Below are 21,853 nucleotides of genomic sequence, written 5' to 3'. Positions count from 1 at the left end.
TACTTGAACCAAAAACAAAAAAAGTTGGAATAAATGAACAGTCACATCTCATGTGACTGGGCCAGCGAGGAACCACAGCAGTGTTGTTCTCCTGTATTGTGTGCCCAACGTGACCATGGACATAAATGAGAATGGAGTGATATGTCTGTATTATTTTGTTAAATTAAGTTTTGTGGAGGGAAAACAACAAAATCGAGGCCAAGCAACATGGCTCAAACCCAGCCAGACTGACACGGCTTAGAGATCCTTATAATTTCAAAAGACATTCTCACAACTATATTTATACTAGTTGTAGAAATTGTGTACTCGAGAAAAGTAGACGAAGACACACATTCTGTATCAACAATTCAGTAGCTGTAGGTAGATTCTCCAGTATAACGGCAGCCAAAATACATTCTTCCACAGTTGTTGGTAGGAAATTCAAAGACAAAACTAGGGCTGCAAGCATGAAAGATGCTACAAAGTTCTGTAGAGCTGAGGAAAACTGCAAACTTTAGTGGTAACTATTTGTGGGTTCAGCACAGGCGGCAATCTCCGTGCCTGAGCATGGAAGCCACCAGGAAGTGCATAAAGCCTGCAATTCACCAAAAATTCCAGTAGGGGGTGCTGAGTTTGGCTGCAAAAGAAATCTGCCCATTCATTTCAGTGCTAAATTTGAAAACTTCTCACTTGATTTATTACCTCAGAAACATTTTTCAGGGACAATATTATGGTCTCAATCGCTAGCAAAAAATCTTCTTCAAGACAATCTGATGTCAATAGTTCTAATAATGGCCCCATTTAGAAGATAAAGAATCTTATGATTTGGGGCGTTTCTAGCTTTGATTGACAGGTCACTGACAAGGCGAGCCGTCACCAGGAGAGAAGCAGAGCGTATCCACGGCAACGTGTCAATAAAGTTATATATAACGTTATATAGATAGAAAAGAGGATGTTTAGCGGTTTGGTCTCATAACTTTGACCCTTTCACACTATATTTTCACTTAATGACAGTTTATTTGAACGTTTTGTTCAGTAAAAATGTCTTGTTCAGCGTTTGGTTGGACTAACAGACGCTCCAAGGAGTCGCTGCTCAGTTTTCTGAGGTAAGAAAGATACATTTTGTTTTTGTTTTTTTGCTAGCCAAAACTAACATCCCAGTTAATGCTCCAGTTAATGCTAACATGAATTAGCAGCGGCTTCTCTCAGTCAGGTTGCCGGTGTAGAGAGGCTGTAGTCAGTGATCAGATCCCTCGCGCTCCGCCACAGTCCAATTATGGTCTGCTCCGCGTATCGGAAACAAGATGGCGACGAGTGTAACGCTGAACTCGAGGCTTCCAACGGGCAGTCCACAAACCAATGGGTGACGTCACGGTGACTACGTCCATTATTTATATACAGTCTATGGTTCAGCACTACGATCAAGCCTTACAAATTATACATATAAAAATGTTAACTAGTGCAGCTTTAACTCATGAGTTTTTTTAACTAATGAGTTTTTACTATTGGTAGTTTAAACTATGTGTGATGATTTCAGATTTCTGGCCTTTTTGTTTTTTATGTTAATTTTGTAGTGTGTGTAAGTGAAATGTTTATTAAATTTGCTTTTCCTCAGTGGTGTCAACATGAAAGTCTACATTCCTGCTTCAGGACCTGCCAGTGTCCCCGTGTTGCCAAAAAATGAAGGTAAAGCATGATTTTTAAAACGGCCACCACTGCCGATGATAATAATAGTTCAGAACAGAATGTGTTAAGCCTGATTTCCACCGGGCGCGTTACAGCAGCGTCACGTCAGCGTCGCGTTCGCCGTTGCAAATAGGTAACACTCTAATCAATGAGAGCATTTCCACCGGGCGCGCTGCGTAACGTTACAGCAGCGTCTCTACGCGAGCATTAGGTAGGACTTCTATTTCTCCGTGAGTCTCAACAGAGCAGATCGCACCAGACAGGAAGTCCGACTCAGAATCAGCGTAAAACACTTCTGCCCCCTTTCAAAATAAAACGCAATACGCAGTTCATGCAGCCTAAAACTACTTCACATCAACATTATGTTATGACCGGGGCACCAGATCAGCAATCAATCAATCAAAGGGTCTCAGAGGATCGGCGACACGGACAACAAGAGACTGATTGTTGAAGTGGAACATCATACAATCATTTATGACATAACATATTGTTTTTATAAGGATAGATGGTCAGATCAACAGATCTTTCACGCCAGAGAAGCAAAGTAAGCTGTTGGTTGTTGTTGTTGTTGTTTACTTTATACACACAGTTTATCCATAGACTGTATAAATAGAGTTTAGAGTTTATCACGGGATCTTGCGGTCTCCCGTATGGTCAGGATTATCGCGTGATCTCGTTATCTCGCAAAAAAAAATCTCTAGCAAAACCGCGGTGGAGCCGTGCTGCTGCTGTAACGCGCCCGGTGGAAATCCCCAGTTACAGACAATGAAAGTAAAACAGGCAGACAAAAACATTTTAAATCTTACCATGAGAGATCCTCCCCTTAAAAAATTTAAGTGATTTCCTTTTACCTGGATTCTGGTGAAATTTTAACCACCTATTTGTGCCTTTTTTTTGCATTAAGTAATGTCACATATGTTTTTTATTTAAAGGAAAACATAAAATTTAAGTGAAAGGTGATAATTTCAAATATAATGGAATATGCAGTAATGCTCTCAGACATTCTGTATTGCTTTCAGATATTATTCTCTCGATCAACTTTTCATATTTAATTTTATCTGCTCAGTGAACGCACATGTCAGCATGATTGCACATTCCACCTTCTATTGTTAGATATAACCTTTTTGAATCCAAATGAGTCACTTTTCATGTCATTGACAATTTGATTTTAATTAATTTGGACCCAAGCTTACTGAAGTAGAGAGATAGTCCTAAACCGACAAAGCTAGCTATAAGCGTTGGGGACACAGAGACAGCGATAAGGAGCTACTGGTCAGATAACACCACACTAACATTCATACTTTTCAAACTCAGTCGAACTCGCCTAACTGGAGCATACTGTTTATGTCCCTTCCTTTCAGCCAATCAAATGGCAGCATAACACATTGTCTTTGTTAGGGCACATTGAAATGGCCTAATATGCTGAATCAATCCGACTTTCAACTGTTGCATGTTTGGCCAATGTATGACATGGCTTTCTTATCTCTATTCTTTGCTACATAAAATTTCATTTTCATGGACATATTGTTCTATGACTATTAAGATGGGAACTGTATTTCAACACATTTCTTCATACACTCCTGGTAATTACAAAGACATTAACTGTGTATGAATCTGATATTTAAGCAATTAGTGTATAAAACAATAGTAGAGTAAAAGTTTTTTAGTTTTTTTTAGAAAACTACAGCATCCACCTGTCAATAACTAAGCCATTTAAAAAAAAGGGAACACATAAAAACTGCCTTCTTGTTGTAACAAAATTATTTGAGCTTGAGTGATTAGGCAGGTAAGGGAGAGACCTTGGTTTTCGTTTTTTTCATTTGTGGACAAGAAAAACAAAAAAAGAACCCCATCCTTATCTTTTAACTTCAACTCAGGTCAACCTGAGGTGAAGAGCAGCATTGTGAAGTCTGGACCCTCTGGCTATTACTACCAGGGTGCGTGGCGAGCACTAGATGGCACCACAGTTCACCAATTCAACACCGCCTCTGCCATCAGTCAGTGCCTGAAAGGCAAAGTGGTCCACATGTATGGAGACTCCACCATCAGGCAGTGGTTTGAATTTCTCAACGCAGCACTACCAGGTATCTTATCCACAGGAATTTCTGGAAACTTTTTTTTTTGTTACCACTGCAGCTTCATCTGTTCTCTCTGTGATACTTTCAGATCTTAAGGGGTTTGATCTGCACAGCCCAAAGGGAGTTGGACCTTACATGTCCTTAGACTACGCAAACAACATATTGGTGACGTTTCGCTGTCATGGTAATCCGATCCGCTTCACCCCATTCCCAACCACTGAGCTTCGTTATATTGCCAATGAACTTGATGGCATAATAGGAGGCACCAACACCATCATCGTTCTTGGCATCTGGGCTCATTTTGGCAGTTTCCCTGTGGAGATCTACATCCGGCGGCTGCAAAACATCCGCAGAGCAGTGGTGCGGCTGCTGGACAGGTCTCCGGGTACACTGGTCATCATCAGGACCGCGAACCCCAGAGCTTTGGGGCTTTTTGAGGCTCTAACCAACAGTGACTGGTACACATTGCAGCGTGATCAGGTGCTCAGAGCCATGTTCAAAGGACTGAATGTTCATCTCATTGATTCCTGGGAGATGGTCTTGGCTCACAACCTACCTCATATGATCCACCCAGAACCTCCCATTATTAAAAATATGATTGGCATTCTCTTGTCTTATATATGCCCTGAAAAAGGTCGCTAGATGTGTTTGGTGAGGAAGAGTGGGGATTCCAGACCACGCTGAGTGTAGGAGCCGCATTTAAGTTTCTTTAATGATTTTTGATTTGTGCTTGATTATGTGTTCCCTGGCTTGAGCGAGTGTTATGGCGAATCAACACATGGCTCATTTGAATATTCAAATTAGCCATGTGTTGATTCGCCATAACACCTGTGTTAATGTCAGCAAGGAAAACAAAACAAAACATGTCTATTGTCTTCTCAGGCGCTTATAGCAGAAACATAGTTAGAATAGTAATACACTGGGTAAATATCCATCTCACCTTCTTCTCCTTGTGCACGATGTCCATGTGCCGAAGCTCTGCTGAGCTTGATACCGCGGCACAGAAGTCCAGACCGGACCAGCAGCTGGTTGTTGCGGCTGCTGCGGCCGCGAGATGGAAGAAGCGACACAAGTAGACTCTCCACCATGTCGGCACCTGAGGCAACCTGTGACTGTTGCCCGGTTGCATTAGACAATGTTCGAATTGTCTCTGCCGATGCCAAAATGTTGTTCAGTAAAGCAGCAGCGTCTGTTAAATTACCGGAGAGCTCCCGGGATGACATGTGGGCTCCAAAGCTGTTCCACTTCCTCTTCGGAGCCGCCTTCCTTTTACACTGAAACGCCTTCCAGTTACACTGAAAAGCCTTCCGATTACACTGAAATCTCAGTAGTATTTATGAGAGCGTTTCAATAATGTGTGTGATAGCTGTTAGAGCGTAAAGCTTTTACAGCTTCTACCGCTCACCCGGGTTCTTTCTTCTAAACTTGGTTTTACAAAACACTCAGGACAAATGAATAAAGTCAACCATTTATTGAAAGAATCATAGCCATATGCAATGCTCAGCGCTGGACTCTACAAACTCCCTTAAAGTTACACTTATTCTTCTCGGATTTTGGCGAAATCCCGTACAATGGGTGGGCTCTTTAACGCAATTGGTCAATTTGTTTGTGATATGCATTGGTTACCACCCATTAACCAAGCATCTGGAGATTGAACATCTCAATGACCTTTCAAACTTTGTATGTTTTGTTGTCTGCTGAAGCTTTCACATCCTGTCCTTGCTTATTCTGCTTCTCCACCTGCATACCTTCCCTGAACTCTGACCTCTCCTATCCCTTAATGACCCAGTCCTGTCAGTGAATAACCCAGGTCATAATTATAAGTCTCAGGCAACCTGAGTATATTCCCCCGCTCCCACATAGCACAACATTTCAGTTGTATGTATAAAGCATTTCACATGTATGTATGAAAGCATTTCACTTGTATGCATAAAAGCTTTTCAGTAGTGTGTGTGAGACAGCATAACATTTCAGTAGTGTTTGTGAATGCATTTCACCTGTATGTGTGTGAGGTTTTTACTATAGTGTGTGAATGTGTTTTGTTTTATATGTGTGTGTGAATGGTAATTCTGAATTATGGCCTATACGGCCCCTCATAGTTGCGCATCTGCACGCATCAAGATCAGGAAAGGCTTCACATTTAACAAGGAGAATGAACATTGTAAACAATCTGCTAATTGGTAAAGAATACCTTGACGAGGTTAAAGGAAACAGCTACTACAGCCAAAATTAACTATCTTAAAGGAGCTGAAACGGCCATGCTTAACCCTGTTCAACCTATTGCAGCTCCAGCTGTAGTTCATAAGCTGGACTTTAGTGCATCAGCAGCTGCCCAGGTGCAGCTGGATGAGAAGCCACTATGTTCACTCCCTGATGAAAGCGCTCCAGTGGTTAGAGGCAGAGCAGGGGCTACCTTTTAGTCCCCCTTTTTTTATTTTGATGAAGAGCAATACCAAAGTCACCGTTATTCAACCTGAAGATAGGAGTCATGTACAGCAGTAGTTCTCAACCTTTTTGAGTCGCGACCCCCAATTTAACATGCATGTTGTCCGCGACCCCGCTCACTGAACACAATCTCACATGCTCAGTTCAGATCACCCTAAAATGAAACAAAATGACCCAAAAAAGAAACAAAATGACCAAAAAAAGTAAACAAAATGACCAAGAAAGACACAAATTGACCACAAAATGATCAAAAAAGACACACAAAATGACTAAAAAAAAGACACAAATTGACCACAAAATGATAAAAAAAAAAGACACAAAATGACCTTAAAAGACACAAGATGAACAAAAAAAGACATTAAGTGACCAAAAAGACTAAAACAAATGATTTGGCGACCCCCAGAAATCATCTCGCGACCCCAATTGGGGTCCCGACCCCAAGGTTGAGAATAGCTGATGTACAGCAATGGCCATGCCCAACCTCAGTGCCCCCTGTTACAGACAGACAGGTAGGCAGGCGTACACCTTCCTGGATCCTGGCTCCACTGCAACTTTCTGTTCCAAATCCCTCATGTCTAAGCTCAACCTGAAAGGTAAAAAGACACACATTCTCTTAAGCACGGAAGAACTGAAACAGCCCCAAGGAAAAGTGTGGTTCATCCCACACCACAGGGTGTATCATCCAAAAAAAGAGGAAACTTAGAGTGGTTTTGACTGTTCAGCCACTTATTTAAGGCATATCCCTTAACACAGTGTAGCTACAGGGCCCTGACCTGACAAATTCTCTCGTTGGAGTTATAATGAGGTTTTGCAAAGAGCCCATTGGAATCATGGCTGACATCAAATCCATGTATCACCAGGTCAGGGTGGACAAAGCTCATGTGATTTACCTGCGTTTCTTGTGGTGGTCACAAGGTGATACCAGTAAAGCCCCTGAAGAGTATCGCATGCTGGTTCACATTTTTGATGCAGTGTCCTCCCGAGCTGCGCAAGTTTTGCATTGAGAAAAAAACAGCTGAAGAAAATAGGAGCTGCTTTCCTCCTCAAGTGGCTGACACTGTCCACCAGTGACACTGTCCACCGGTGCTCGTTGACCTAGCGGGCCGCCACTGTCATGGTGGTACAAGAAGTAGGCGGCGACCTACTTGATATTCAAGACACAAGGCCTTGTGAGAATTCACTAGGGCCTTAACTCTGATAACACCATGATTGAGGGGAACATGTAGATCAGGGGGCTCTGTCCTGATGTGATGTATAGGGCAGGAAGATAGGGCCGCATTGAGTCTTGCTGAAAAGTCAATGCTGAAAAGTGCAACAGTCATAAGTCGAGCTGTCATAAGTGTACGGGACTTTTTTGTACTGTAAAATAGCCATTCGGAATTGTGCAGTGTATGGAATACAAATGTGCTCATAAAACTTGCTGAACAGAGTATTGAGTGCTTTGTGTTTGGCCAGCTCACCCATTAACTTAGTGCAGTTGTCAAAATTGCCACGACACACTAAATATACAACATCAATAAAGATTTGTCATATTTTACTGAATTTTAATCAATTCAATTTTATTAATATTTAATAAAAGGACATGGAGACTAATGTAAGTTTACGTTTTAAAGTATCAATATTTCTAATGCTCCTCAGATCCTCTGACAGGCTGTTCCAGCGTTTTAGAGCATAGTTGCTGAAAGCTGAATCACCAGGGGCCTCATGTATCAATGCTGCTTACGCACAAAAACATTGCGTACGCTGTTTTTCCCGCACATGCCACATGTATGAAAAGTGAACTTCCCGTGAGAATGGCCCTCATTTATCAAACAAGCGTATGACAGAAAGTGAGCGTAAAGTGGGCGTAAGATAATTTCTACGCAAGGTTCTGCATTTATCAATTTGGACGTGAGCGGAAGGTACGATCAGATCTCACATCTGCTCTCAGCTCGTGTACGCAAATTTTAGCCAGCGTGAAGTCCACACGTCTGAGTCAGAGAATTGATCTTAGACAATTGCCTGGAGCTGATCAAACTTTGCAGTGTTTTCATTTTTAATGGTGACAAAGCATAACATGTTTAGTTTTATCATTAAAACATAATTTAAAATAAATACATACAATATACTGCGACCGTGAAATCAGAATCAGAATACCAGCCAAGGATAAAAAAAAAAGTGCAGCCACAGTATTGTAAAATGAAAAAGGCATTTAAATAGAACAGTATAAAAAAAATAGTCCAACAGCAACTTAAATCATTTAAAAAAAACATATAGTGCAACACCAACCTATAAAGTAAACATTCAAAAAACACAAATCAAAAGAGCAGAAGCTGCACAGTAAACAAAACATACCTTAAGACAAGTAGGCTGCACATTGCTGTAGCATTTTAGCAATTTAGTATTGCTCATAATTTCAAGTGCAAAAGCAGATTATTTTTCAAGAAGATGAGCATTTCTGCTCTCTCTCTTCCTAGCTTGTTCCTTCTTGCATCAACAATGTTGGATACTACACTGAACAGTCTCTCACTGTCAACACTGGTAGAAGGAGCACAGAGAAACTTTGCAGCAGTGGCAGCCTGGGTGGGAAACCGAATTTGGTTGACTCCCCAGTACTGGAAGGGGCTGTCTGAGCATGGGACGGTTTGCTCTGTCAAATATGTCTGTATTTGAACCTGTGTGCTTGTGCTACTTGCCCCACGTTCCTCATCATGCTCCTGCAGGATTTCCTCAAACAGGCCTTTCAAGCTGCTCTTTCTGCTGCTGCTGTCTGGCTGTGCTTCCATACGTGGGGCTTTACTGGGCAAGGCACTGCCTCTGCTCCCTCAGGTGTAGTCCGGTCCTGCTGCTCAAAGCCTCCATCTTCTCCACCTCTTGGGTCAGAGCATCCTTGGCATGCTTGATGCTGTCTGCACCTGTGAAGTATCTGAAACAACAATGAAAAAATATAAAGTGTCTTAATTTGTAAAATAAACAAACAACCTCCTCTATAGTAGCTTTTGATTGTAACATTAATGCAGTAGTAATCAATAATAATGCAATATGTAGTTATCCAAAACACCATTTCAAAATGTTTATAATATAGATATTTAATCAAATATATTAGACATACCAGTCTTTGAATCGTGGGTCTAAATGAGTGGCAACTGCATACAAGGGCTCATTCTCAATGGTCTTGAATCTTTTCTGGACAGCCTCAAGAAGGGTTGTTTTCATGGTTTTTTATACCGTGTCCTCCTCGTTCTCCCGAGCAAGCAGGCATTTCAGCACTGTGACAAAGGGGATGACTTCAGCTGCAGATGAGGTGGAGGAGCTCATCTGTCTGGTCAGTTCTTCAAATGGTGCCAGAACAGTGATGGCTTTTTCCAGTAAAGCCCACTGGTTAGCCGTAAGGGTCACTGGCAGGTCGTAATCAGCTCCATATGCTGAAGTTGACCGCTTCTGCTCCAGTAAACTCTCGACCATGTAGTAGGTGCTGTTCCATCTCGTTGCTACGTCTTTCCAGTCGTTGCTCCATACGGTGCAGACGTTTGGTGGGCATTTTGAGGTCTTTTTGAAGATCCTCAAGGCGTGTAGTAGCCAGTGGCGAGTGTTTGAAATGCGCAACTATCTTGCGTCCATTAGCTAGTGCGTCACTCACACTTCTCTGTGACAGTAGCCCTTCATGTACCACCAGATGGAGAGTGTGGGCTCGTTGTGCTCTTTAGGGTGACGCATCTTCAAGTGTTTAATTAAATTGCTCGTATTAAAATTAGCAGCACCCTTGAGAGTTTCTCTTTGCACAGGTTACACGCCGCAGTCTTACTGGTGGGAGATTCCAGCATGAAATATTGCCACACCACCGACATGATATTGCTAGTTAGCTTAGCTCCAAGCCTCGCGTCGACCTGCTCTGACCATTCGCTCCGACACACGTGTCTGTATTGCATTCAAGTCCTCCTCGTCCCTCTAAAACAGCAGGCTGCAGGTTGCAGCACAGCACCACTGTTTTTAAAGCGGTGAAGAACTGTGCCAGAGCTTAACGGAGCGAACCAGTAAATAGATGACTCATTTAATAAATCACATGGTGTCGGATCGGTGCCTGGACTCCAGTACTCGCAGATACCGATGGCGGCATTTTCTGCAGTATCGGAGCAATTTCCGATACTGGTAACGGAATCGGAACAACTCTAATAATAGTGTTAATAATATAATTTATATATTTCCTAAGAGGACTGACAACTGAAACAGGACCATAACATATGTAGAAAATCTCCCTTCACAGCCTCAGTGCAACAGTCACTGTAGGTTATTTTCATTTTATATCTGGGTGATTCTTCAATTAAGGGAGTTTTTCTGTCCCCAAATTTTGAAAAAATTTTATATATATATTATATTTTATTTAATAAAAAAACTCTGTTTTTTCTATTTTAAAAAGTTTATCAATTGGTCTGGAACAAAGATCTTAGCATAGCTTTGATTGTATTTCATGATGATTTTGATATATGTTTATAATTTTTTCAAAGTTGTCAGAGCAAAATGTCATTACCATCACGAAAACAAAACACTGATTTTAATACAAAATTATTTGAAAAGCAAAGTTTTCACAATCATTCCAGTAAGTACAAAACATGCTCTTTAAGAATCATATTCTAAATATTTGTAAATACAATTGGTCACTGTTCAATTATGTATCATAGTAAAGTAGTAAATAGTAAGTTAAGCTAATATATTCTAGTTTTAAGGTAATAAACAGCTAAATTGTCATTACCATTACTGATTGTCATTACCATCACAGTCACTTGTGTGATGGTAATGACACGTGATGGTAATGACAATTTTCACTTGCCGCACAAAATGTTGGCTAGGTTTTCGCTAAGCTAAGCTGACTGGTTAGCTAGCATACAATTTACACTAAATATACGTAAATAAAGTGAAATTTCCTATGAATTAATTAAAATACTCAAATAGTAACTTGTTTGGTAATGACGCCTAATAAACATACTCTCAGATCAGGATGTATAAAACATCAAATTACTTACATATGTGGGCATCAAAAAATCAGGCTACTGCCTCATGTCTGGGATTGGTCCTCTGGAGCATCTAATTTGCATGCAACAATGTAAGTAACTTTTTGTAAAAACTTTATTGCTCTCTAAAATGTTGAGTGTGATGGTAATGACAGATGTATGAGGGACAGTGATATTTAACTATAAATAAATTGTAAATTGAATAAATATAAATTATATGAATTTAAAAAACGTCTTTTTAAGTTGTTATGAGGAAATGCAAAGTAAAGTTTTAATGAATTTAGCACTTTTTATTGTTTTATTGAAGAGGGGATGTCAAAAAGTCTGGGTTGGGGACAAGCCCAAAACAGTGAAATTCTTGCCCATTTCAATTTTCAAACACTGAAAAAGTATTAAAATGTCATCATTGAGACAGTTATTTTTTTCATAGCTACTACAACCTAACCTTAACAAATACAATAATTGTTTTTCCTAAAAAACATTTTTTTCTTGAAAATCTACCCTGGGGACAGAAAAACTCCCTTAATTGAAGAATCACCCATCTGCGCGCTGGAGTGAAATAAAATGTATGTGTAAATTTATAATTAATAATCTGGTGGGCTAAATTTTTAGTGTTAACAAAGAATAAAAAAATTAATTTGTGGGAGTATATTGATTTTTATAACTGAGACACGCCGTGTAGGCCGGCATTCAAAACAGACCAAGTACTGAGATCTTTCTTGACTTTGGAATGAGCAAAATTTAAATTATCTTTAATTAATTGTGATACTGTAGGTCTGATATGGATACCCAGGTAAGTGAAGCCCAGATGTGACAAGGAAACTGATATATGGGATAGATCCAAAGTTGTTCTTGATTTAAACAATGGCATGAGTGTGGATTTTGACCAGTTTATTTTATAACCAGAGAAGGAGCCAAACTTACTAAAGAGAGTAAAGACATGAGGGACCGAGCTGACTACGTTGGACAAGTACAATAAAATATAATCCGCGTACAAAGAAATATGATGCGGTGTTCCTTTAATTGTGATAGGGAGAATGTCTTGACTTTCCCTGACTGCCTGGGCTAATGGTTCCAAAGCCAAGGCAAAAAGGCCCGGAGAGAGAGGGCAACCTTGCCTGGTTCCTCTTGATAAAGTGAAGTTAGAGGAGCCAGGGTGACCCATTTGGACATGCGCAGAAGGAGAGGAGTAAAGTGTACAAACCATCTTTATAAAAAAGAATTTGTTTTATCCCAAAAAAATTACAAAAACATACATCTGACGTTGCTTATGAAGATCTGACGGTGTTGACGGGAAACTGACGGAGTTGACAAAATTGTATTTGCATTTCTGATTAATAAACAAATGCTTTTTTAAACAGATGGAGGTGACAAAAGATTAAGAAATAACAACTCTATATAACTAAATAACAATTTTTAATTAAAAATAAAACTGTAAATACACGATTTCAAACTTTAACAAATTGCACCATTTCCACTATTAAAAAAACAAGTGAAGAAATGTCATTAAGCTTATAACAATCAGCCATAGGTGTTGCAAAACATGGCATGCTTAAAAACTTGGGAAAAGAAGAGAACAGGAACAAGCATAAAAAAAATACACTAGGCTGTAACATGAATGCAGTCATGAGGCACTTATAACTTGAGCAGTAGGCGTCGGACATGCTCGCGCTCTATGAAGTCCATCACGTCAGGAACAATACTGTAAATTTCGCGAGTTCTTGATTGGACTGGTGATGCATCTCCAATTAGTTTTACCATGATGTCTTGAAGTGGGCAGAAACAGACATCTTTCTTGCCACACTTAGGCTTAACCTTTGCGGTTGGACCATGGGGATGCAGAAATTCCACTTTCACATCCTGATGTTTAGTGTCCACAGCAATGGTCTTAGCTAGCCACCAGTGATCATCATATACAACTGCTAACCAGTCTCCATTATTAAGGCTGCTCACAGTTGTTACTGGCACAGTGCCCTCAGGACCTTTCAATGGCTCCTCTTCCATCACAGCTCTCATTTCCACATCTTCTTCCATCTCCCTTCCCATCTCATTTTCCATCTCATCCCACAACATCTCTAACGGTCTTTTCTTTCTTGCCCTCCGGGTATCACTCTGCTGTTCATCTGGGCCCTGAAAATACAAGGTAGCTGGGCAGAAGCACTGGCAATCCAACATCTTGCTGCAAAAGCAGGATAGTTGTCTGTGGTGGATCCTGTTCTCATGTGCGATGACTTGGTGTATTTTTCTAGTTAAGGGAACTGGTCTGAGAGGATCCATGAGAAGTGTATCGTATCTTTCCATGTCTTCTTCTACAATGTGGTGCAGCTGAATGCCCTTCAGACTGTTTGAGACTGTTTCAGCCGCTTTCAATGATTCACCCCTGTATGGGCCACAACTGGACATTATCTCTGAGTGTAGTGCTGATCAGCTTCATTCTGCATTCTCATCAGCTTGCTCTGACATTCTGGACTCTGTTGCCCCTCTCAAACCCAAACAAGCTAAAGCCCAGTTAACACCATGGCTCAATGATGCAACGCGTGTCCTCAGACGCTCCTGTAGGCAGGCTGAGCGCAAGTGGCAGAAGGACCGCCTCCACGTGTCCCTCCAAATCCTCCGAAGTCGCCTAGTGGACTACCAACGAGCCGTTAAAACTGCCAAATCACAGTACATTTCCACCCTGGTCTCCAGAAACAGTCACAAACCTCAGTTTCTCTTTAATACTCTAAATTCTCTCATAAATCCCCGTAATGAATCCCCTGTTGTGCCCTCACCTGCCCTCTGTGAAAGCTTTCAAAAATTCTTCATTGACAAGATCGCAGCACTCAGGCCCTCTGATACCTCTGCCAGCCCCCTCCCCCCCTTCCCCAGCCGGCTGTCTTCGAGCAGTTTGAGCCCATTACCCTATCCTCCCTCTCCGATGCAGTCAGACACCTGCAGCCTTCTAACTGCCCCTCTGACTGTCTACCCCCCCGTCTACTTAAGGATGCTACAGTTTTCAACACAGTTGCCCCCTTCCTTCCACTGTTGTTTAATTCCATCCTCTCCACTGGTTGTGTCCCGGCTGCCTTCAAGTTCGCCGTGGTGCAGCCACTACTAAAGAAACCCAATCTCGACCCCTCCATTCTCTCAAACTTCAGACCAATTTCTAAACTACCCTTCCTGTCTAAACTCCTCGAGCGAGAAGTCTACATCCAACTGAAAGCCTTTCTCACCAATAACAACATCTATGAAAAATTCCAGTCTGGCTTCAGAACAGCCCACAGCACAGAAACTACACTGCTGAGAGTGCTAAACAACCTGCTCCTAGTCGTTGACTCAGGGAGTCCTGTGATCCTAGTGCTCCTAGATCTCACAGCAGCCTTTGACACGGTGGATCACAGGATCTTTCTGTCTCGGCTTGAGCACCAAGTTGGCATCAAAGGCACAGCCCTGAAGTTCTTTCAGTCCTACCTGGCTGACAGGAGCTTCTCTGTCCTGCTTGGGGATTTCTTCTCCTCTGTTGCCCCCCTCACCTGTGGGGTCCCTCAGGGCTCTATACTAGGTCCCATCCTCTTCCTATTATATATTTTACCCCTAGGGGACATCCTGGTCAAACACAACATCTCCTTCCACTGCTTCGCTGACGACGTCCAGCTATATCTGCCTCTTAAGGTTGATGGGCAGGCTGCACTCCAGCCATTGCTTGATTGTCTGGCTGACATCAGATCATGGATGGGTGCAAACTTCCTCAACCTTAATGAGAGCAAGACGGAGATCATTATTTTTGGAAAAACCTCTCCGGCCTTCTCCACTGATGCCCTAGGCCCTCTAGCCTCCAACATCCGGCCTTCTGTCAAAAATCTTGGCGTGATTTTTGACAGTGCTTTTAAGTTTGAACAGCAGGTTAGTGCAGTGGTAAGGAGAAGCTTTTTCCACCTGAGAACTCTAGCCAAGACAAAAGCCTACCTGCCTCAGAGTGACCTGGAGAAAACTATCCATGCCTTCATCACATCACAACTGGACTACTGTAACGCCCTCTACACCGGCATGGATCAATTGCAGCTTCGCCGCCTGCAGTTGGTCCAAAACTCAGCCCCCAGACTCCTCACCTGCACTAAAAAACCTGATCACATCACCCCGGTCCTCGCATCACTCCACTGGCTCCCCATCCGCCACCGCATCAACTATAAACTACTTCTGTCTACAAATCCCTCCATGGTCTGGCCCCTACATACCTGTCTGACCTTTTGCACCACCACACCCCCTCCAGAGCTCTACGGTCAGCTGACCAGCTGCTGTTGGAGGTGCCCAGGTCCAGACTAAAAACAAGGGGTGACAGGGCCTTCTCAGTAGCAGCCCCCAGACTCTGGAACTGCCTCCCCCTCCACATCCGTGCAGCGCAGTCCCTAAATGTCTTTAAATCTCACTTAAAAACCCACTTCTTTTCTCTTGCCTACGATTAAAGTTTTTGTTTTGTTTTGTTTTGTTTAGTTTTAGTCTCTTTTTACCTTTGTCAATTCTGTATTTTTTTGCACTTTTATGTGAAGCACTTCGGTGCGGCTCAGCCGTCTGTAAATGCGCTATATAAATAAATTTGACTTTGACTTTGAGACCTTCTCAAAGAATGTGTGTCCATCCGTCACATCATTTCCTCTCAGCACCAGGTTGTCAGCTGTTCTTTTTACTGTTCCACCAATGCCGTCTGGTGCGCCTTTACCGTGGGAAGTGGGGAAGAAGGTCCAGGTTGCTTTTTCAAACCCTAGTGTAGGTGGAACAGCAGACAAAAGAAAAAAGTTCTTCTTGTTCTTGTACTGTTTGCTTGGTCCATCAGACCAAAAGTGCACAGTGGTGACCTGTGGATATTTAGTCTTGATATCTTTTAAGACAGGTTCCATGTGTGTCCAGATTGCCACAGCATCTTGTCTCTTCGACTCGGACAGTGTGCAAAACGCTGCCTTTTCACCCTTCGTGTAATACATTCCAGTATGGAGTGTTATCTGTGGCAGATTTTGTCCAAAATGACAGGCCTGAACTTCAGATTTATATTTGCATCTCCAGGATTCTGAGAAGTCAACGTGGACGATTGCTGTACTTTCATCACAGGACTCAATTGTGTTGATGTATGCTTTTGATTGGTTTTGCACTGAACACACGTGTTGTAGTTTCATTTCCGAGTTTTCACTCATAGAGTTTTATGAGCTCTGAAAGGCTGCCACTGTGTTGGACAAGCTTAGTGTTGATGTGGATTCCATTGCCTGTGTCTTCTTGAACTCTCTCCCACTGCCTCCACTGAACATGGATTTGGTCTTGCTCTTGGGTTGTAATTGTCCCTTTGTTTAGACATCGTGAGCAGCTACGAAGAAGGCAGGCCTCACTTGCTGGAGAACAAACTAATTGAAAACTGTCATCTAGTTTGTTTGACTTCACAACACCAGACATTCTCAGGACCTCAAGCATTAAGCAGGCATTCTCATGTATTTGACACAGACAGGTCTTCCGATCAGATGCTTTTGGTGCTGTGACATAGAAGGGCTTCAGAACACAGAATGAAGAATAGCTCAGCTTTACAGTGGGGTTCCTGATAAGAAAATCAGTATGGAGGTTGATCATGGAGACTGTCAGGATCATTCTCTGCTGCTTGATCTTGTTCCTGGTGATTGTGTCAGTCTTATCAGTTGTCACACGTGCAGAATTCAGGAAGAAATCCTGAACAGTCTGTGTGATACCCTGTAGGAATGTTGGCTTTTTTGTTGGCTGTTCCTTTCCTCTCATTAGCTTGTAAGTTAGCCCAAACTGCTGGATTCGGTGAAGAAGACGGTACTTTTTTAGGATCTTGCCTGATGACACACTTAGTCCTGGTTTCTGACGCCGTAGCGGAGGTTGTTTGTTTTTCTTCAGCTCTTTTCTGATAATGTTGTGGAATAGAAGAGCTTTTTTGATGTCTGGATTTCTTATGTTGCTTCCTAATAGCATCTTCTTTGTTTCTGTGCCTGGAGAGTCCAGTTGTGTTTTACTTGTGGCCTTTTTTGTGCGCAATATTTTTTTTCTGAGTTTGTTTCGTTGCTTTGTTACATTCTTAAGCTTCTCTTTCAAAATTTTTATTTCTCTTGAATGCCTTTTTCGTGTTTTACTTCTTTCCTTTCTTTTCCTTTCCTGTCTGCGATACTCTCTGGCATTGTATTCTAGAATATCTTGATCTTGCGGACTATCTGGGGGGGTATCTGCCTCCTGCACTGCACCTTTGTGGGACCTTTTCTGTCTAGAACTTTTCTGGGCCTCTCTCCAATACTTTCTCTGATTCCTCTGTGCCCTGTCTCCCATCTTTTCTATCTGTATTACTTTTTTGTCTTGAACTCTCCTCTTCCACCTCTGTCTTTCCTCTGCTTGCATGGCATATTTCTTCTCTGGGTCACTGTTTAATTTTCTCTTCTCCTTTGTTGGTACTCTATTTCTTCTCCTTTGCTCCTCAACTGACAATTTCTGTCTAGCCATGCTTTCCTTTAATACAAAAGTCATAAAAAATGTATTTGAATATTACTATGGAATCAGATGCCCATTTACTTAACATGATTGATTGATGGAAATTTTTTAAAGGTGCAGTGTGTGTTCCTACAACCAGATGTTAAAAACATCTACACACTGGCTTGTGCAGACAAAATCAATGTCCAGTGGAAGTAATGGGTATTATTGTAGTAGGTAGTATTGTAACACAGCCATTACAATATTCCTAAGAATGAGAAAATGTTCAGGATTTCTTCGTGAACTCTGCATGTGTGAGAACTGATATAATTGTGATAATGGATAAGAAGTAGCAGATTCATTACACTAATGACGGTGGAGAGGCAGGGTTTTGCACACTGTCCGAGTCAAAGAGACAGGATGTTGTGGCATTCTGGACACAAAGCTTATGGATCCTGTCTTAAAATATATCAAGACAAAATTACCACAGGTGCACTTTTGGTCTGATGGTCAAAGTAAACTTAAGTAAGTAAAGTAACTTCTTCCCCGCTCTATAAGAAGCCAGTGTGTATTTTCATTCGTGAAAACTACACACTGCACCTTTAAGATTTTACATCAATCAATCAATCATGTAGATAAGTGCTATATATAAGACACATGCTGGAAAATGATTCAATAAGTAGAACACAGCCCAAGTATATTGTAAAATAGTGTATTTGCATGCTATATATATACATTATTGTGCAGATAAAACCCTAAAATAACATTCTATTCCTTTACTATGTTCAAAAATAGTATAATATTAGCACATTAAGCAATTATTGGTGGGTTTGTCAACTCCGTCAGACTATATGTCAACTCCGTCAGACATAAAACCTGATGGAGTTGACTCTGACGGAGTTGACAAAATGGCCTCCTTTTTCCCTCTAGAGAAAAAAACACTGCAGCTAGCTAGCTAGTTTTTTGGCTATTGCTAGCTGTCTTCATAATCTCAATAAAATACTTTCATTGAATACACTAAGGTTTAATAAATGTATCATAATGGAGAGACGGTGTTGACATGCTCCAGCTGTGACCATAGGAAAATTGACATTGTTCATCTAAAATATCAAAAATGTCAAACATACCAGACCTTGTGTGGTATTAATGCATTCACCACAGCTAGCAGAATGAAAAGGGACCCTCAGGGATATAGCTGACCATGCTATTGCCCGATTTAATGAGGTTTATGAAAAAATCTGACGGAGTTGACCGAAACAGAGGACACAACTTTGATAGGCAGATTTCTATGGAAAATATTTTTAGATATTCATGGCACACATTGTTTTATACATTTATAACCCTTATCTTTGATTTGATATAAATGTTTTCACAATTGTAGAGGTTTTTAAAGTTTTTTGGGGCTGGTGAATATTGTGACCTCTTGCTGAGGACAAGAGAAATAACATGGGCTGTCTAACCACTGGTGATACATTTAAACAAATATCCCCCCAAAAAGTAATTATCTATGCTTAAACTTAACATCAGTATTCACAATTCCTTTAGATCTAACTTTGTGAGTATGTAAATCATTATTAATTTCTTTATTTTTGATATAAATAAGACTTGTCTATGTGGGACATGTTTTGTCCCGACTCTCAAGAATCAGTGATATGCAAAAAAAATTCTTATTAAACAATAGAGTTTTAAATCACCATCTCTTAACTTTAGCCGGTCCTAAGACGTTATCCAAAGAGAGTATATTGGGGAGTGATCAGAAAGTAACATGGGAAGTATGGATACACAGGACATGCACTTTAATAAAATGGGAGAAATAAAGAAGTAATGGATACGAGAGAAAGAATTATGTTGTGATGAAAAAAAGTATAATCCTTGGCAGTTGGATTTAATATACGCCAAATATCAACTACATTTAAATCTCTTTAAAAAGATGTTATATAGGCGGATCAGGCTCTTTTTGAAGCCGATACAGAACTCGAGGAGCCCATATCAGGATCAACAAACAAATTAAAGTCGCCCGCCAGGATCAAAGTAGCATCAGGAAACTAGAAAATTTCCTCTGGGGAAATTATGAAAGGGCCACGGGGGCGACTGCCGGTGTGTGTACACTATGATGAGATTCGTCAGAGATTTAAAACTATGCCCTTTAACCTCAAAATATGTGTGTGTGTGTGTGTGTGTAATTAAAATCACATAAAGTTACGTGTGTGTGTGTGTGTATGTGTGTGTGTGTTTGAAGCATGTGTATGCATGTGTGAGGAGTGTGCGTGCTTATGCGCATGTGTGTGTGTGTGTGTATCAGATCAAAGCAATCAACAGAATTAACTGACACCACCTGTTAATGAAAGAGTGACAGCAGCCAGAGGTGGACTGGAATTTCTGACCTCGAACAGAAAGCATTTTTGGCAAAACCATAATATCTATCATTGATCCGACTTCACTTTGAGCATCCCGAGTTCGTCCTGAACGTCTACATATGTTTTTTTTTAAGAAAAATGAAAAAATAGCTTTGTTAGAGCGATCTAAAAAAACTGTTACATCTCCCTTCTTTTAAAAATCTCCCTGCGTTTTTAATATGGGACCCAATGAGGCCGTTGGTGCGTGTTGGTGGTGCCTCTGTGGGTCCTATGCCCAAACTATAACTCTGACAGCTTTACCAGAGGATTGTGAGTGAGAAGACAAATTTTCCTACATTTCTATGTATAAATTATTTCTGTAGAGTGGAATTTATGGCCTGGAGCGCAGTTTTCAAATGTATTTTTTGACAGTTTTTTCTCTCCCTCTACACTCTGGCGATGATGTCACACACTGTGGCACGAACATTCCGTGCAAAACACACCCATTATAATCTCAGGATTTCTCCAAAAATGATCATGGTCATTGAACAGGGATTGATAAAAAACTATATGACCTATCGAAACGTGGATTAATACACCGATACACAAGACTTGTGTCTACTGTTTAAAGTTTAAATGGAGTCTCTAGGTGAAATTATGCCAGAGAAGTAGAAGTTTAAAAATCTCCAATTATTGTTCTTTTTCACTCATTTTTTGTCGGCCGTCCCATTCATTTCAATGCAAAATTTTGTATTCTGGAGAGAAAAGTAATAGCACACCGATCCCGATCAAACCGCACGTTTTGATGTATCATTTGTCCTGCAACTCTTCAGGTTGTAGGACTAGTAGCGGGACGAAATTGCATCCGGAAGAGGAAGAAGAAGAAATCCACAGTATAACAGTGGTCCCTACAGCTATTGCTGTATGGGACCAGTGCTCGGTGTGATTGCCCCGAGGCCCTAATGACAACAAAGTGGATTTGATGGAGTCAAAAAAAAAAAATCAGGATTCAAGACATTAGGAGCATAGATTGAAGCCAGACAGAGTTTAGTATTGTTAAGGGTCACTATTATATTACAAAATCTTCCTTCACTGCCAGAGGATTTTAAAGAAAGTTTAATTTTCTTCTAGTCAATATTAGCACTCCCTTCGTCTTATTTAAGGCAGAGGAAGAAACTAACACTTGCATTAAGGCGATATTCAAATTTTTTTCACATCCACAAGTATTGCAGGCACTTCAGTCTTTTACTGGACAGTTTAACCCTCGCACATTTAAAGTCAAAAGATTAAGACCAGACATAATTCTCTTTAAGTAATGAAGTTTGCCAGTAAATTGATTTGCCATTGTTTTGTCGATAATCAGGGGGCATGCCGGTGATTTATAATCATTTGCATGTCATCAGTGTATTCATTTTCGGGAGGAGATGGGGAGTGGTCGATGGCTCGTGCATGTGTGCTCAGTTCCACGCTGATTGGGATGTATCAAGGAAAGGTGCGCAGAACCTGGCGTAAGCACAATTTGATACACGTGGAGGTGAGTTTGCATAGGTGCTTTTCTACTCTTGGGAGCCATCTTTCAGTATGAAAGAGTTTCAAAGCCCACTACATGCTGCCAAGGAGATTAAGGATGTTTCCTCCTTTTTGATCCAAAAGTAATTCATCTTTACTACCATGATAATTGAAGATTCTAGTTTCATAAAAGAGTAATCCTAATAATAAACATTGGCTCAAACAAATTGATCATTGCATTTACTGTACTGCTCTAACTTTAATTATTTCAAAATGGAAACAAACAGTGGTAAGATAAGAAGTTTGACCTTCTCCATTCCATACTCCATTTTTTACAAAATATTGTCCTGTATTATTACAGTGAACTGTCTCCATAATTAACATAACACACTCA

At 40.9% G+C, this 21,853-nt stretch overlaps 1 protein-coding gene across 1 annotated transcript in view; it reads left to right on the top strand.

Annotated features, from left to right (window-relative positions):
• Positions 1-8,512, top strand: part of LOC131960866 (NXPE family member 3-like) — a 33,615-nt gene extending 25,103 nt beyond the window's left edge. Inside the window, exons 6-8 of the mRNA XM_059326141.1 lie at positions 1,595-1,665; positions 3,543-3,749; positions 3,832-8,512. Coding sequence (XP_059182124.1) covers positions 1,595-1,665; positions 3,543-3,749; positions 3,832-4,385 — 832 coding nt within the window. The 3' untranslated portion in view covers positions 4,386-8,512. The remainder of the gene's footprint in view (positions 1-1,594; positions 1,666-3,542; positions 3,750-3,831) is intronic.
• The last annotated feature ends 13,341 nt before the right edge of the window (positions 8,513-21,853 follow it).

Source organism: Centropristis striata, chromosome 22 (genome assembly GCF_030273125.1).
Source record: "Centropristis striata isolate RG_2023a ecotype Rhode Island chromosome 22, C.striata_1.0, whole genome shotgun sequence".
In the NCBI taxonomy this organism is placed as follows: Eukaryota; Metazoa; Chordata; class Actinopteri; order Perciformes; family Serranidae; genus Centropristis; species Centropristis striata.
The sequence above is the reverse complement of the archived record's forward strand: the minus strand, read 5'-3'. Positions and strand labels throughout refer to the sequence as shown.